The sequence below is a fragment of the Nematolebias whitei genome, chromosome 10 (genome assembly GCF_014905685.2).
Source record: "Nematolebias whitei isolate Nwh7 chromosome 10, NemWhi1, whole genome shotgun sequence".
In the NCBI taxonomy this organism is placed as follows: Eukaryota; Metazoa; Chordata; class Actinopteri; order Cyprinodontiformes; family Rivulidae; genus Nematolebias; species Nematolebias whitei.
Window position 1 is genome coordinate 47,211,001 of NC_056507.1, and position 15,281 is coordinate 47,226,281.

Consider the following 15,281-nt stretch of genomic DNA (forward strand, 5'->3'; position numbering starts at 1 on the left):
CAGGTGAAAAGGAGGAACCCAGACCCAGACCAGTGGTCATTCCATATGTTGAGGGAGTATCAGAGAAACTGAGACGTTTCTTTTCTAAACACAACGTCCCAGTGGCTTTTAAACCCCAAAATACATTACGGCAAAGACCGGTTCATCCCAAAGATCCAGTCCCCCGGCACAAACAGAGTAATGTTGTGTATGCTGTTCAGTGTCAGGAGGGCTGTGATCAGTCTTACATCGGGGAAACAAAACAGCCACTGGCCAAAAGGATGGCCCAGCACAGAAGATCAACATCATCAGGCCAGGACTCTGCGGTCTACACTCATCTCCAGGCCAGCGGTCACTCTTTCAGGGATGAAGATGTTCACATCCTGGATAGAGAGGAACGATGGTTTGAGAGAGGAGTAAAGGAGGCCATCTTTGTGAAAAGAAATCATCCATCGTTAAACAGGGGTGGAGGCCTACGTGTTCAATTGTCCCCCTCTTACAATGCTGTGATTTCTAGTATCACTCAGCCCTTTGTGAATAGTAAACAGCCATCAGGGTGCTAATGATACATTGTTAGGCTGATGGTCCTTCTTGAGCATGTGATCAGCTGGTTTTGGTTGTCAGCAGCAAAACTGGTTGATCCACTCTGAGAAGGTGTTATTAAGAGACTGAGCTGAATACAGCTCCTCAGACTGAGGAAGTCTCTCGGATGAGAGACGAAACATTTCTATATTTTTTTGCTTTGTTTTGTTTTTTGTTTTTTGAATGTCCAGAGGACCAGATTGAACTTTTTTGGGCATCGTCCTTTACTTTTCAAAAAGTTTATCTTCTCTGTATGTGTTTTACTCTTTAGTTTTCTGCAGGATGAAAGAGTGTGTTGCTCTCCTTTACAGAAACTACTAGGTTTGCTCTTTGGGTCTAGGTGGGGTGTTTGTGTTTGTTGTCTTTCCTGTTTGCAGCTGTCTGTATCATCTCTATATTCACCTTTGGGGTGAAAGACAGTTGTTGTGAACACCCTAAGTCAACAAAGTCTTTAAACTTTACTCTTTTCTTTTTGTTTTCTTGCAAGTCACAAGCCTTCTTTCTCCATGTTTCTCTGAGCTTGAATGGAAGCTTGTTAACTAGAGTCTTAATGTTAGTTGTGTTGTCCAAGTCTTCCATGTAACTAATATCTATATTAATATTAAGTGAACTAATAGTTCACTTCCGGCGAGCTGATGGACTACAGCTCCCTCCGGCTTCTCTGCAGTCTTTTATCATCAAACTGACCCTTTTTTTTAACCGGACTAAAGTCGGTCCCTCCTCCAACCGAATTCGGTGTTCAGTGACTCAGAAAGCCAGACGGGACCGTCCAAAAATATATTTTGGTCAAGGACCGGCCGCTTCCACCCCACCGGTAACTCTGAGCGCACCCTGCCGGCCAGGTGACCCCTGGAGCTGGGGAGTCGTCGCACGAAGGTCCGGTGATTCCTTCTCTCTCTCTCTGGACCCCAACAAACTCTCATCTGGACCTTTGTGGTTCTACCTGGTTCCGACAAGAATCGCCGGGTGGTATTTTGCTGGTTTTCTACTGGACTGGCAATTGTGGTGTCTTCATTTGTGTGGGGGAAGTGTACCTGTGTCCCCTGAACTGGACCAGAACCGAAACAAGGTGGCTGTGGGGGACTTCGTCTTCAACATAGCGGGTCTCAGCTTCAGTGAGCAGCCCGTTACTTATAACGAAGGACTGTCCACCTCCGTGGAGTTGCTGTGTTCGCCTGGAGGAGACGCTCCGATGCTTTGAAGCGCCACCGGAAGCGAACCGGAGCAGAACCGGGCCAGGGACAACTTCAGCCTCTTCGTCTCTCGTGCTGTGGAGCGCCGGAGCTGGACTGGAGCAGAACCGGACCGGACCAGTGACGACTTCAGCCCCAGCCTCTCCGGTCAGTCTCGTTTTTCACCGGGGGTGCCTCTCGTACTGTCGGGTGCGGGGGTGACGTGCAGAGAAGCGGAGGAGCAGCATGGAGGAGCAGCGTGGAGGAGCAGCGTGGAAGAGCAGCGTGGAGGAGCAGCGTGAAGGAGCAGCACTGCGTGGTGCTCGAGAGAAGTTCAGAGTTTGCTTCAGAGTTGCTGCAGGCCTCCATCCAAACTCACCTGGATAATAATTATTTTTATTCCGGATCATGCTGTTGTCCCCTGTTGACCTGAAACGAGCTAGGACCATGTATTTCATTTCAGGAGGATTTTCTGGGAGCTTGCTCTGCTATTTGCTGCAAATTATCTGTTTCTGTTTCTGCCTGTTGATATTGGACCCAGCTTCTGTTTCCCATGGGAGCATCCATCCATCTTCGCAGGAGGGCCAGAGCCCCCCTCAGCCCAACTCAAACGGCAGTTGGGCCACCTTGTCGGGTTTGTTTGCCCATTTGAATTGTGATGTTTTATAGTCTGAGACTTTTCTGCACCATTCATATTATTGTCACTATTTTCAGTTCTCAGATTATCTGGAGTCACTGAATCTTGTTAATACACCTGGATCTACCCATCACTACAACTTTCACTGTTTTTTGGGTTCTGAATGATCGCGTCTTCATTAATGTTTCTCATGGTTCAATTATGCAAATTATTGCTCTCAGGGATTCAGCCCAACCCTGGACCCCCCACTATTTATATGACACCAAATGACTTTAAGAACGTGTCTGGGCTTCATTTTCTGCATGTAAACGCACGTAGCCTTCTGAGAAAACTTGATTCCTTGAAAATTCTGGTCAGTTCTTCTGGGGCAGATGTAATCTTCATCTCTGAAACTTGGCTCAACAAATCCGTAATGAATAATGACCTGACAGTCAATGGATTTAACATCTACCGCTGTGATCGTCAAAAAAAAAGGGGGGGGGGGGGTCGCTGTTTACATCAGAGATTCTCTGGTTTCTAGTCTTGTGTCTGCTAAAATAATTCCTAACCAAATTGATGCCTTAGCTGTAAACATCACTTTGAATGGAGGCCAGATTTTATCTGTAGGGGGTTGTTATCATCCCCCTTCAGCAACACCTGAGGCTCTGTCCTCCCTGATGGAGTTCCTAGGTAATTTAAAATTCAAAGAGATCTTTTTGGCAGGAGATTTCAACATTGACTAGGGTAAGTCAGCCCCCCTCTGTGATAAATTCAAGGAATGTTGCCTGTCTCTCAATCTTACCCAAAAGAACAACTCTCCGACAAGATTTAACAAAAACCGTCCTGAAAAATCTTCCATCTTAGACCTGTTTCTAACAAATATGCCTCACAAGTTCCCTGGTACAGGTGTATTTGCCAACATTTTGAGTGATCACTGTGTGACAGCGACTCTGAGAGATATTAAACGTCCACCTTCTAAGCCCAGATTAATTAAAAAAAAAGGGATCTGAAATATTTTTGTGAAGAGTCATTCCTTAGGGATCTGTCTCACATTGACTGGCATCGTATTCTATTAATTGATGATGTGAACTCCGGTTGGAACTACAAACCGGATTCAAAAAAGTTGGGACACTAAACAAATTGTGAATAAAAACTGAATGCAATGATGTGGAGGTGCCAAAATCTAATATTTTATTCAGAATAGAACACAAATCACAGATCAAAAGTTTAAACTGAGAGAATTTATAATGTTAGGGAAAAATCTGTTGTTTCCAAATTTCATGCCGTCAACAAATCCCAAAAAAGTTGGGACAAGTCCATTTTTACCACTGTGTGGCATCCCCACTTCTTCTTACAACACTCAACAGACGTCTGGGGACAGAGGAGACCAGTTCCTCAAGTTTAGAAATAGGAATGCTTTCCCATTCATGTCTAATACAGGCCTCTAACTGTTCAATCGTCTTGAGCCTTCTTTGTCTCACCTTCCTCTTTATGATGCGTCAAATGTTCTCTGTAGGTGAAAGATCTGGACTGCAGGCTCGCCATTTCAGTACCCGCATCCATCTCCTACATAGCCATAATGTTGATTGCTGCAGAATGTGGTCTGGCATTATCGTGTTGAAAAATGCAGGGTCTTCCCTGTGTAGTGAGAGAGCCGAGAGATGGATTTAGCTCAGGGGTGCTCTCTTACATTTTATAATATCTGGACTAGTTCAAGTACATGATATTATACTTAATTTAAACGGATTCTTTCATTTTTCTGGACTAAGTGATCTTGTGCTTAGAAGTACTGTGTCGGAGATGGTCTAATCAGTGGCGTGAGACGTTAATTTTCTTTGACCCATCAAAATGAATGTGGTCATTTATTAACAGAATCAAAACATTGTACACTTGATTATTCTGACTGAATGCAATAACACAGCTTAATTAATGAGCTTTACAATGAGAAATCATACGGCCATGATTTCTCACTTGCAACTAAAATAACAAACATATCTGAAGATATCTGGATTAATTACTGGCAAGATAGAAGAGTTTTAAAGATGGGAATGAAGGAGTTTAAATGGAGAGAAAAGATGTGGATGAGGATGTATGTCTGTAGACCAGAACAACACGCTCCTTTCAAGCGCAGTTCGCATGCGGTACACTGGTAGTGAAGCTCATGACGACTCTTTTACCTTGGCAGAGGATGAATCCGCTGCGGTAAGAGGTCCCTGGTACGCTACCTTTCAGCGTCTCCTCAGGGCGGCTGCGACTCGGCAGAAGTCGTGAGAACTCGTTCCACAGAACAAACTTCCTCAGAAGTTATAAGGCTTTCACCGGGTGGAGCCACAGCGAGGCATCGTGGCTCCTACAGGAACTCCAGCCGAACTCCATCAGTACCAGAAGAACTAACGGGACTCTGAGAAGACTCAGAGGAACTCAGAACTTCTGTTCTCTCTCGGAACTTCGGTTCATGTCTCCCAGAACTTCTGTTCTCCTGTGCTCCCAGAACTCAGGTTCATGTGTAGAACTACTAGAACTAGGAAGTGTCGACTTTTAAAGAGTTCTGTTTCCGGTCCCATTTGGGAAGTCCTGATTGGTTGAAAGAACCAACAGGAGTGTGGTTTTAGTGACGTAAGAGGGTTACTACGAGTCAGAAAAACAGGGAGATGTTTAGGAACAGACAGAGAAATGTTTAGGAACAGACAGAGGAATGTTTTGGAGAAATGACAGACTACAGGTGCCAGCTTCTCTGTTTCTGTCTGAGAGGTTTAAAAACATGACAGTTCGTTCCAATAAACTTGTTTGCGGCCGTCTCCGACTTTTGACCGACATCACTCCTTCTCATTTCAGAGAGAAGATCAAAATGCATAATTACTTTGTAACATAGACATTTAAAATGATTTCTACTTTGAATGAGGATTAAAAAATCATTAATACTGTTTCACAGTTGATTTAAAATGAGTAGTTCACTTCAACGTTTAAAATGGTTTGAACTAAGCACACTTTTGATTATCAAGACATTTGTAAAAATAGTAATGACAATATAAAAAGAGAGTGTTCTTTCAACTGATTAGTTCAGGATACAAATTAGAAAGTCTCTGGATGAGCTAATTTGTATTTCTGGATTCACATCAATGAAATAACAGTTTCTGTCCCATTAAGGTCTTCAGGGTCAGGTTTTGACCGGAGGCTTAGTTCACTACACCTGAAAGAGATGACGTCTAGATGGGAGCATGTGTTGTTCTAGAACCTGAACATAGTTCTCTGCATTAATGGTGCCTTTCCAGACATGCAAGCTTCCCATGCCACAAGCGCTCATGCAACCTCATACCATCAGTGATGCAGGCTTCTGAATGGAGTGTTGATAACAACTTGGGCTATACTTGTCCTCTCTGGTCCAGATGACATGGCGTCCCAATGTTCCATAAAGAACTTCAAATCGTGACTCATCTGACCACAGAACAGCCTTCCATTTTGCCACACTCCATTTTAAATGACCCCAGACCCAGTGCAAACGTCTGACCTTGTGGAGCTTGCTTAGAAATGGCTTCTTCTTTGCACTGTAGAGTTTCAGCTGGCAACGGCGGATGGCACGGTGGATTGTGTTCACTGACAATGCTTTCTGGAAGTATTCCTGAGCCCATTCTGTTATTTCCTTGACAGTGGCATTCCTGTTTGAAGTGCAGTGACGTTTAAGGGCCCGGAGATCACGAGCATCCAGTAGAGTTTTACGGCCTTGACCCTTACGCACAGCGATTGCTCTAGATTCTCTGAATCTTTTGATGATGTTATGCACGGTTGATGATGATAACTTAAAAGTCTTTGCTATTTTATGCTGGGTAACACCATTCTGGTATTGTTGCACTATCTTTCTGCGCAACAAGGGTGGAATTGGTGATCCTCTCACCATCTTGGCTTCTGAGAGACACTGACACTCTGAGAAGCTCTTTTTATACCCAATAATGTTGTCAATTGACCTAATTAGTGTTAATTGGTCTTCCCGCTGTTCGTTATATGCACAATTTCCTTTTTCCAGCCACTCATTGCTACTTGTCCCAACTTTTTTGGGAATTGTTGACACTGTGAAATTTTGAATCAACATATTTTTCCTTTAAAATGTTACATTTACTCAGATTAAACTTTTATCTGTCATCTATGTTATATTACAAATAAAATATTGACATTTGCCATCTCCACATCATTGCATTCAGTTTTTATTTACAATTTGTTTAGTGTCCCAACTTTTTTGGAATCCAGTTTGTATTTTCATAATAGTTTCATTTATTTTGTGAATGAACATGCTCCTTTTCGTCAGTTCAGAATAAAGGGACGAGACAGCCCCTGGTTTACTCCAGAGCTAGCTGACCTCCTGCACAAAAGAGATCATCTTCGGGCCACAGCGAGAAAATCTGACTCTGACACTGATTGGTTGAGTTTTCAACAGATGAGGAATAAATACACAACTGCAGTCAAAGCAGCAAAACGCAACTGTTTCTTATCTCAGACCTCCAAAAATCTAAATGACCCTAACAGATTCTGGAAAACCATCAAATCTCTCTCAGGAAGCTCCCAATCATCTGACCTCCCATCACAACTTCTCGTTAACTCTGTTCCTGTATCAAATAAGCACGAGATCGTGAACTGTTTCAACAAACATTTTGTTGCTTCTAGTTCTTTATTTGACACAGTTACTAATGGAAAATCAGCCACTTCACTTAATAACCAAACTTCTAAAAATCAAATCCCTCCTACAAGTCAACCCTCAGTTAGGTTGTTTTCACACCAGATAGTCTGGTAGAATCGGTTCGGTTCAGGACCAATATTCATGACCTTTTGTTACATTTGAGCTGGTGCATTTGCATTCACACTGCACTGTGCAGTCGAGCCAACCTGTTGAACCAACCTGTTCCCCCGCTCGCCTGTGGGGGCGCTGCACCAAGAACTACTGAAAGAAACGACACAAAAACCTCTGAAGACACGTCTTCTTCTTCTTCTGTAAATAAAAATAAAAACGAAGTGGCATCAAGTTTTAGCAGTTTTAGGAGTTATATTTTGTCATTTTTCAAAAATGGACTTAGCATGAGCAGAAGATGAGACAGAAGACCATGGAGAATATTGTTTTTCCACACAAGGCAGCTGACAGCTCCATATAAGGTCAGAGAAATGTGTGTTTGTTTACACTGCGGAGAGGGCCGGTCTTTTTACATTCACACTGCACTCGAACCGCGCTGGAGTTCGCTTCTACCGGACCGAGACCTAGGTTTTAGCCCGGGCCAGAGTTCGCCTTTTTGTTCCATGACAGAGTTCGATGGCGCGTTCACACCTCCCTAAACGAACCGGACTTTCTAGGAAAACGAGCTAGAGTTTGATTAAAGTGGACTAAACCGGACTGGTGTGAATGCACCCTAAATCACACCTTCTCTTTTACTCCATTCTCAGTCAGTGAGGTCAATAAACTGTTAAAAGATCTTGATCCTAAAAAATCTGCAGGTCCAGATGAACTCCCACCTTATTTCTTAAGGCTGGCCGCTCATATCATCACAGTCCCTGTGACCCACATCTTCAATCTCTCCATAAGCCAAAACTCCATTCCAGACGCTTGGAAAACAGCCTTTGTTCTTCCTTTGCTGAAGGGAGGTGACCCCACCTCACTGAACAACTATCGACCAATCTCTAAACTCTGCATTTTAGCCAAGGTTCTAGAAAAACTGATAAACTCTCAAATAAAAAATTACCTGGACTCATTTAACATCTTACCTCCACATCAATGTGGTTTCAGGAAACAACACAGCACAACCACTGCTTCACTGAAGGTTCTTAATGACATTGTTGAAGCACTGGATGCTAAGGATTATTGTGCTGCACTTTTCTTAGACCTGTCTAAAGCTTTTGACACTGTGGATCATAACATCTTGTGTCATAAGCTCTTAGAAATTGGTTTCTCAGAACAAACCATTGGTTGGTTCTCTAACTATCTTTCAGACCGGAGGCAATTTGTTCAACATAATGGTACTTCCTCCAGTTATTTAACAGTCAACAATGGTGTACCACAAGGCTCAGTCTTATGACCCACCCTCTTTACAATCTACATACATAATGTTGGTAAAAACATCCCTAATGCATCCATACATTTCTATGCTGATGACACAGTTGTTTATTGTCGAGCTAAAACAGTTGCTAAGGCTTTCCAGCTTTTGAAATCTGCATTCAACAACATCCAGACTGATTTGTTCCACCTCAAACTTGTCCTAAATGCCGGCAAAACCAAAGGGATGCTTTTTTCAAATAGGAAGTTGGTCCCAGCAGTTCTTCCTCCGATTTTATCCTCAAATGGTGTCCCCATTGAGTATGTTGATTCCTACAAATATTTGGGTATCTTGGTCGACTCACATCTCTCTTTTAACCTTCATGTGGAAAACTTGATAAAGAAACTGAAAGTTAAACTGGGTTTCTTTTTCAGAAACAGATCCTGTCTAATCCTGTAATGCTAAGAAACGCCTTGTATCTGTGACTTTCCTTCCCTCCATTGATTATGGTGACATTATTTACATGAACGCTCCTACAAAAACCCTGCAGATGTTGGATGTTGTCTATCATGGTGCACTAAGATTCATAACTGGCTGTGATTATCGTACTCACCACTGCACCCTGTACTCACTGGTTAACTGGACATCATTAACTTCACACAGACTCTCTCACTGGTACATTTTCATCTTTAAATCACTTCTTGGTCTGCTGCCTTCATACATCTCCTCCTACATGTCTCTGCGTGAGTGCAGCTATGGCGTGCGCTCTCAGGACATTATTACCTGCAGTGTTCCCTCAATGAGGACTGAACTAGACAAAAGGGCCTTCTCCTACTCCGCTCCTGTTTCCTGGAATACCTTACAAAAACATTTGAAGCTCTCGAACTTGACCTCTCTAAGTGGCTTTAAGAATCTGTTGGACTCCTGGCAGGGACCAATGCAGACATGTTCCTGTTTTTAGTTTTCTACATTCGCCTTAGAATCTAGCTGTTTTTGTTACCTTTTTTTAGGCATCCTATTTGTTTAAAAAAAAAAACTGGAGTATGACTTTTTATAACTGTTTATTGTTGTTGCTGTTGTCCATTGTTGTCATCATTCTTTGTTGAAACCAGGTCTCTCTTGTAAATGAGTCCTCGAGGCTCAATGGGATTTACCTGTCTAAATAAAGGTTGAATGAATGAATGAATCTGCCATGGCATTGGAGCATCCTGTCAAAAATAATGCAAAGGATTGTAGATCAGCACCATCTTCTGGCTTGATTGTCTGCCAGCTCAATATTTCACTTATATATGCTTAAGCTATTTTATAATCATCACCAAAGAAGTCCTTCAACATCTGCTTAGCGTGAGCATAACCCACTGAAGGTTCCATGTGGAGGCAGCTTTTTCTAGTTCATGTGGTTGTCCAGCTGTGTACTGCAGCAAACACTGAAGATGATCTGAATCACTGTCGGTACGACCTTCAGTTCCATGCTTGATAGCTCTGATGAAGGATTTGTACTCCATTGGGTCTCCTTTGAATATTGGAATTGTGAGTTCAGGCAAAAGTGATGCTTTTACGATTTTGTACAAGATACTCAGTTACAGTAGCTTGCTGAGAAACTGCCTTGCAAAGGCAAAGATTGAGCATGCATCAGGATGCCTTGCAAAGACTATCCATCACTGGTCCATAATTGAAGTTTGTGATCAGAGTGTGTGAAGAACTGGGTGGTTTAATGGGCTGAAGAGCACGGTCCACAGTGGGAGCTGGCAAGACACTATGTGGCCGTTGTGGTAAGGTGGCATATGTCTGTGTTTTATCCCCATTTCTTCTGTTCCTATAATGTTTTTAACTTCCTGAGTGCCTTCATATTTTTGCAAACTTCCATTTTTGCATCTGCCTCAGCCAAGGCAGTCTGTATTGCATGCATCTCCTTTTTAGCTTTTATAGCTTCTTCCACTCTTTGCTGTTCAGCTTCCATTTCCGCTTCTCGTAGCTTTTCTTGAGCTTGTCTAATTTTTTTCTGTGCTTGCCAGTCTGCTTCTTTTTCAATTGCCAACTTTTCCTGCAAAGCTGCAGCCTTAATGATGCATGCTCCATTTCTGCCTTTATTCGGATGGATGAAGATGTTGAAGAAACACTTCCACTTTGTGATCCAAGACTGCTGCGCCTTGTAGACTTTGACACAGCTGACTTACTGTCTTCAGGTGCTACCTGTTTATCACACCTTTCAGCCAGTTCAGAACATTTTAAAACCTCTTTCATCCAGTCTTCACATTTCCAGAAAAATGTATTGATTGTTTCCATTTTAGGATCAAACCAGTCCTTTTGATTCTCCACAAACTCCTCCTCAGCCATGTACTGTTTAAACCTATGTTTAGGTCAGAAAACTCCTGTTGCAGTTTACTTAACTCTGAACAAAGAACAGATCAGAACCCTTGAACCCAATCTAATAAAGTTAAGTCAGGTCGTCTGGACAGATTCTATAATTATAAAAAGATAAGCAAATGAAAAAATAAACAATAAAAAAATTGAAAACTTGTTGAAATACTTTTCTTTAGTCAGAGGAGCTGTAATAAACTCAGTCTTATAAATAGCACCTTCTCATAGTGGATACAAGTTTGTTGTTGACATCCAGAACTAGCTGTTCACATGACAAAGGAGGACCATCAGCCTAATGACCAATTGTTAGTGCCCTTATGGTCACTTGCTATTCACAAACCAGCCACTAGGGTGCACAAACCAGTGTACATGTGTCTCTTGTGCCAGTCCCAAGCCCAGGTAAATGGTGTGTGGAGGAAAAAGATACATTTTGGAAGGCTCTGGATGAAGTGATAGAGTGTATTCCCAGGGGGGAGAGAGTGGTGAGCGGAGCAGACTTGAATGAACATGTTGGTGAAGGAAACAGAGGGGATGAGGAAGTGATGGGTAGGTTTGGTGTCAAGGAAAGAAATCAGGAAGGACAGATGGTGGTGGATTTGTCAAGAGAATGGCTGTAGTCAACATATATTTCTAAAATAGGGAGGAACATAGAGTGACCTATAATAGTGGAGGAAGGAGTACGCAGGTCGACTACATTCTGTGTAGAAGAGGAAACCTGAGGGAGATTGGGGACTGTAAGGTTGTGGCAGGGGAGAGCGTGGCCAGACATCAGATGGTTGTGTGTAGAATGACTGTTGTTGTGAAGAAGAGAAAAAGAGTCAAATCAGAGAAGAAGACCAAATGGTGGAAGATGAAGAAAGAAGAATGTTGTGAGTAATTCAGAGAGGAGCTGTTAAAGGCTCTGGGTGGTAAGAAAGAGCTTCCAAATGACTGGACTACTACAGCAAAAGTAATTAAAGAGACAGATAGGAAGGTACTTGGTGTGACATCTGGACAGAGAATGGATGATAAGGAAACCTGGTGGTGGAACAGAGAATTGCAGGAAGCTGTTCAAAAAAAGAGGTTAGCCAAAAAGAAATGTGATAGTGAGAGGACTGAAGAGAGGAGACAGGATTTTTTTTTCATTTCATGTACCCTTAATTTATCCAGGCAGTCTCAATGAGTCACGAGAACTCATTTTCAAGAGAGACCTGTTTAGGGAGCAGATGGTGGGGGTTAAGGGCCTTGCTCAGGGGCCCAGAGTGGGGTGAATGAAGGTGGTGGGAGGTGTGGGTGTTCCACCTTTTCCACCCACATTTTTTTTTATGTTGACGGTACCGGGAGGTGAACCTGCGACTTTCCGATCACAGGCCCATCTTCTAACCTCTGCGCCACCACTCCCCTGAATATAAGGAGATCCAATGTAGAGCAAAGAGGGAAGTAGCAAAGACAAAACAGAAGGTGTATGATGAGTTGTATGGGAGGCTGGACACTAAAGAGGGAAAGAAGGACTTGTACCGATTGGCAAGACAGAGGGATCAGGCTGGAAAGGATGTGCAACAGGTTAGGCTTGTTAAATATAGGAATGGTAATGTTCTAATAAGTGAGGAGAGCATGACGAGAAGATGGAAGGAGTACTTTGAGGAGCTAATGAATGAAGAAAATGAAAGAGAAAGAAGAGTAGAGGTTGTCGAAACTGTGGACCGGGAAGTGCGATGGATTAGTGAGGGTGAAGTCCAGAAAGCTCTGAAAAGAATGAATAAGGAGAAGGCAGTAGGACCTGCTGACATACTAATGGAGGTTTGAAAATGTATTGTAGAGATGGCAGTGAGGTTTTTGACTCAGATTTTCAAAGGCATATTTGAGGGTGAGAAAATTCCTGAGGAATGGAGAAGAACTGTGCTGGTGCCCATATTTAAGAACAAGGGTGGTGTACAGAGTTGTAGCAACTACAGGGGAATTAAGTTGATGAGTCATATGATGAAGATCTGGGAGAGAGTTCTGGAAGCAAGACTTAGACGAGAGGTGACTGTGAGCAGCAGTATCTTTTCATGCCAAAAAAGAGCACCACAGATGCCATCTTTGCTTTGCAAATGCTGATGGAGAAGAACAGAGAGGGTCAGAAAGAACTCCATTGTTTCTTTGTGGATTTTAAAAAAAGCATTTGACAGGGTGCCGAGGTAGGAGGTGTGGTATTGCATGAGGAAATCTGGAGTAGCAGAGAAGTATGTTAGACTGATACAGGACGTGTATGAAGACAGCAGGACAGTGGTGAGATGTGCTGTAGGAGTGACAGGAGTCAGAACTCACACTTACGGTGAGGCTTCTTTCCAGTACTATGGACCCCGTCTGTGGAATAGTCTGCCGGAGAACCTGAGGGCCGCAGAGAATGTTGTTGTTTTTAAGAGCAGGCTCAAGACCCATCTTTTTAACTGTATTTTCTGAACTGGTTCATTTCTGTTCAGTCTATACATTTTCCATACAATTTTATTTTATTTTATGTGTGTGTTGTTTGCTTTTATTTTGTGGGTTTATTGTTTATAATTCTGTACAGCACTTTGAGCTGCTTTTAGTATGAAGGGTGCTTTATAAATAAAATTGATTGATTGACTGATTGATTGATAGCTTCAAGGTCGAGGTGGGATTGCATCAAGGATAGGTTCTCAGCCTCTTTTTGTTTGTTTTGTTTATGGGCGGCTGTGGCTGAGTGGTTAGAGCAGTCGTCTTCCAATGCAAGAGTTGGGGGGTTCGAATCCACCAGCAGTCACATGCCGAATTGTCCATGGGCAAGACACTGAACCCCTCATTCTGTCCGATGTGTGTCCCATCGATGTATGAATGCCATTAAGCACTGATTAGTCTCTTTAGAATTATTTGTTCAATTAGCTTTGTAGAGATCTAGTAGAGTGCTGTATGAATGGGTAAATGAGGCACAGATTGGTGTAAAGAGCTTTGAGTATCTTGATTAGATAGAAATGTGCTGTATAAGTACAGTCCATTTACCATTTACTCTGGTGATGGACCGACTAATGCCCCTTTTCCACTGTCACAGTGCGGATCAGGTCAGTTCGGGTCAGTTCAGCTTGGCTCGGATCTGTTGTGTTTCCATTTACACTTCTGGACCGGCTCTGTAGGCGGGGACTAGAATCCAACTCGTCTTACCACCTGGTGGCAGTAGTGCTCCCTTAAGCTACTTACTAGCCACCACTAAACGTATTAGAAGAAGAACACCCTGAAGACTTTGTCACAAGATGTTGTGGAAGAGATCCCATCCATCCATCCATTATCTTTACCCGCTTATTCCATTTTGGGTCACGGGGGTCGCTGGTGCCCATGTCCAGCAATCACTGTGCGAGGGCCGGGGTACACCCTGGACAGGTCTCCAGTCCATCACAGGGCCACATAGAGACAAACGAGACAAACAACCATTCACTCTCTCACTCACACCTAGGGACAATTTAGAGTTACCAATCAGCCTAACATGCATGTTTTTGGTCTGTGGGAGGAAACCAAAGTACCTGCAGAAAACCCACGCATGCACGGAGAGAACATGCAAACTCCACCCAGAAAGGCCCCTGGACCAGGGTTTGAACCAAGGACCTGCTCGCTGAGAGGCAGCAGCTCTACCAGTTGCGCCACCGTGCTGCCCTTGTGGAAAAGATGTCATGTTCTAATGGAGTACCTCATGAGCTGTAACTTATAAACCTGATTCATAATCCTACCTTACTGCCTTCCTGCTGCTTTAAACCCATGTGTTTTACATTTTAGTATAGATTTTTACAATAAAGATGTATTAAAAATATCTTCACTTTTATTATTTACAGATATGCACAAGGTTCATGTTAAAATTGCAAAACATCACACTGTGCTGTAATCTTTGAAACTGCTTTTACAAGAAGACTTGAAAACAATTAGATTAAATTTTGTCCTTAAATTTTAAAGCTTTCTCTTTCATTAAATTTAAAAACATAAATTTATAACTTATTAATCTAAAAAAGGTCTGGTCCTCTGGACATTCAAAAAACAAAACAAACAAACAAAAATTGTTGTTTATTTATTATAAACTGTATTGTTTGTTTTGTGAATGTCCAGAGGACCAGACTTAACTTTTTAGATTTTTCTACCTGGATTATTGAGCAGCATCAGGATATTAATTAATAAATAGTCAGTTGGTCTGAAAACACCATGGGGTCCTAGAAGAGTTGAAGAGGTGGATGTTGATGTCTGTGCCTCCCTGGTAAAGATGCTGCTCCCACAACCCTGAAGCAGAAGAGGATGGATGGATGGATGATGGATGGATGGATGATGGATGGATGGATGGATGGATGGATGGATGGATGGATGGATGGATGGATGGATGGATGGATGGATGATGGATGGTGAAGGAGGAGACCATCAAACAGCAGGAGTGGTCAGTTCAGGTGAACTCCTGCCTGTTTGCTTCAGATCAGCTGTTCAAATCTCTGCAGGTTCAAATAAAAGGTGCACCAGGACTTTCAGCTGAATCTCTCAGGGGTTACAGTTGTATGACAACTGATAACTGATACATGATAAATTATAAATGATAAATTATAACTGATA

General features: G+C 42.6%; 1 protein-coding gene across 1 annotated transcript in view; it reads left to right on the top strand.

The window, feature by feature from the left end:
• The window catches only part of fezf1 (FEZ family zinc finger 1), an 84,374-nt gene that overhangs the window by 21,867 nt on the left and 47,226 nt on the right, over positions 1-15,281 (top strand). The window contains exons 2-5 of the mRNA XM_037683041.1: positions 8,357-8,376; positions 9,292-9,320; positions 10,100-10,137; positions 11,393-11,422. Of these exons, the coding sequence (XP_037538969.1) occupies positions 8,357-8,376; positions 9,292-9,320; positions 10,100-10,137; positions 11,393-11,422 (117 nt within the window). The remainder of the gene's footprint in view (positions 1-8,356; positions 8,377-9,291; positions 9,321-10,099; positions 10,138-11,392; positions 11,423-15,281) is intronic.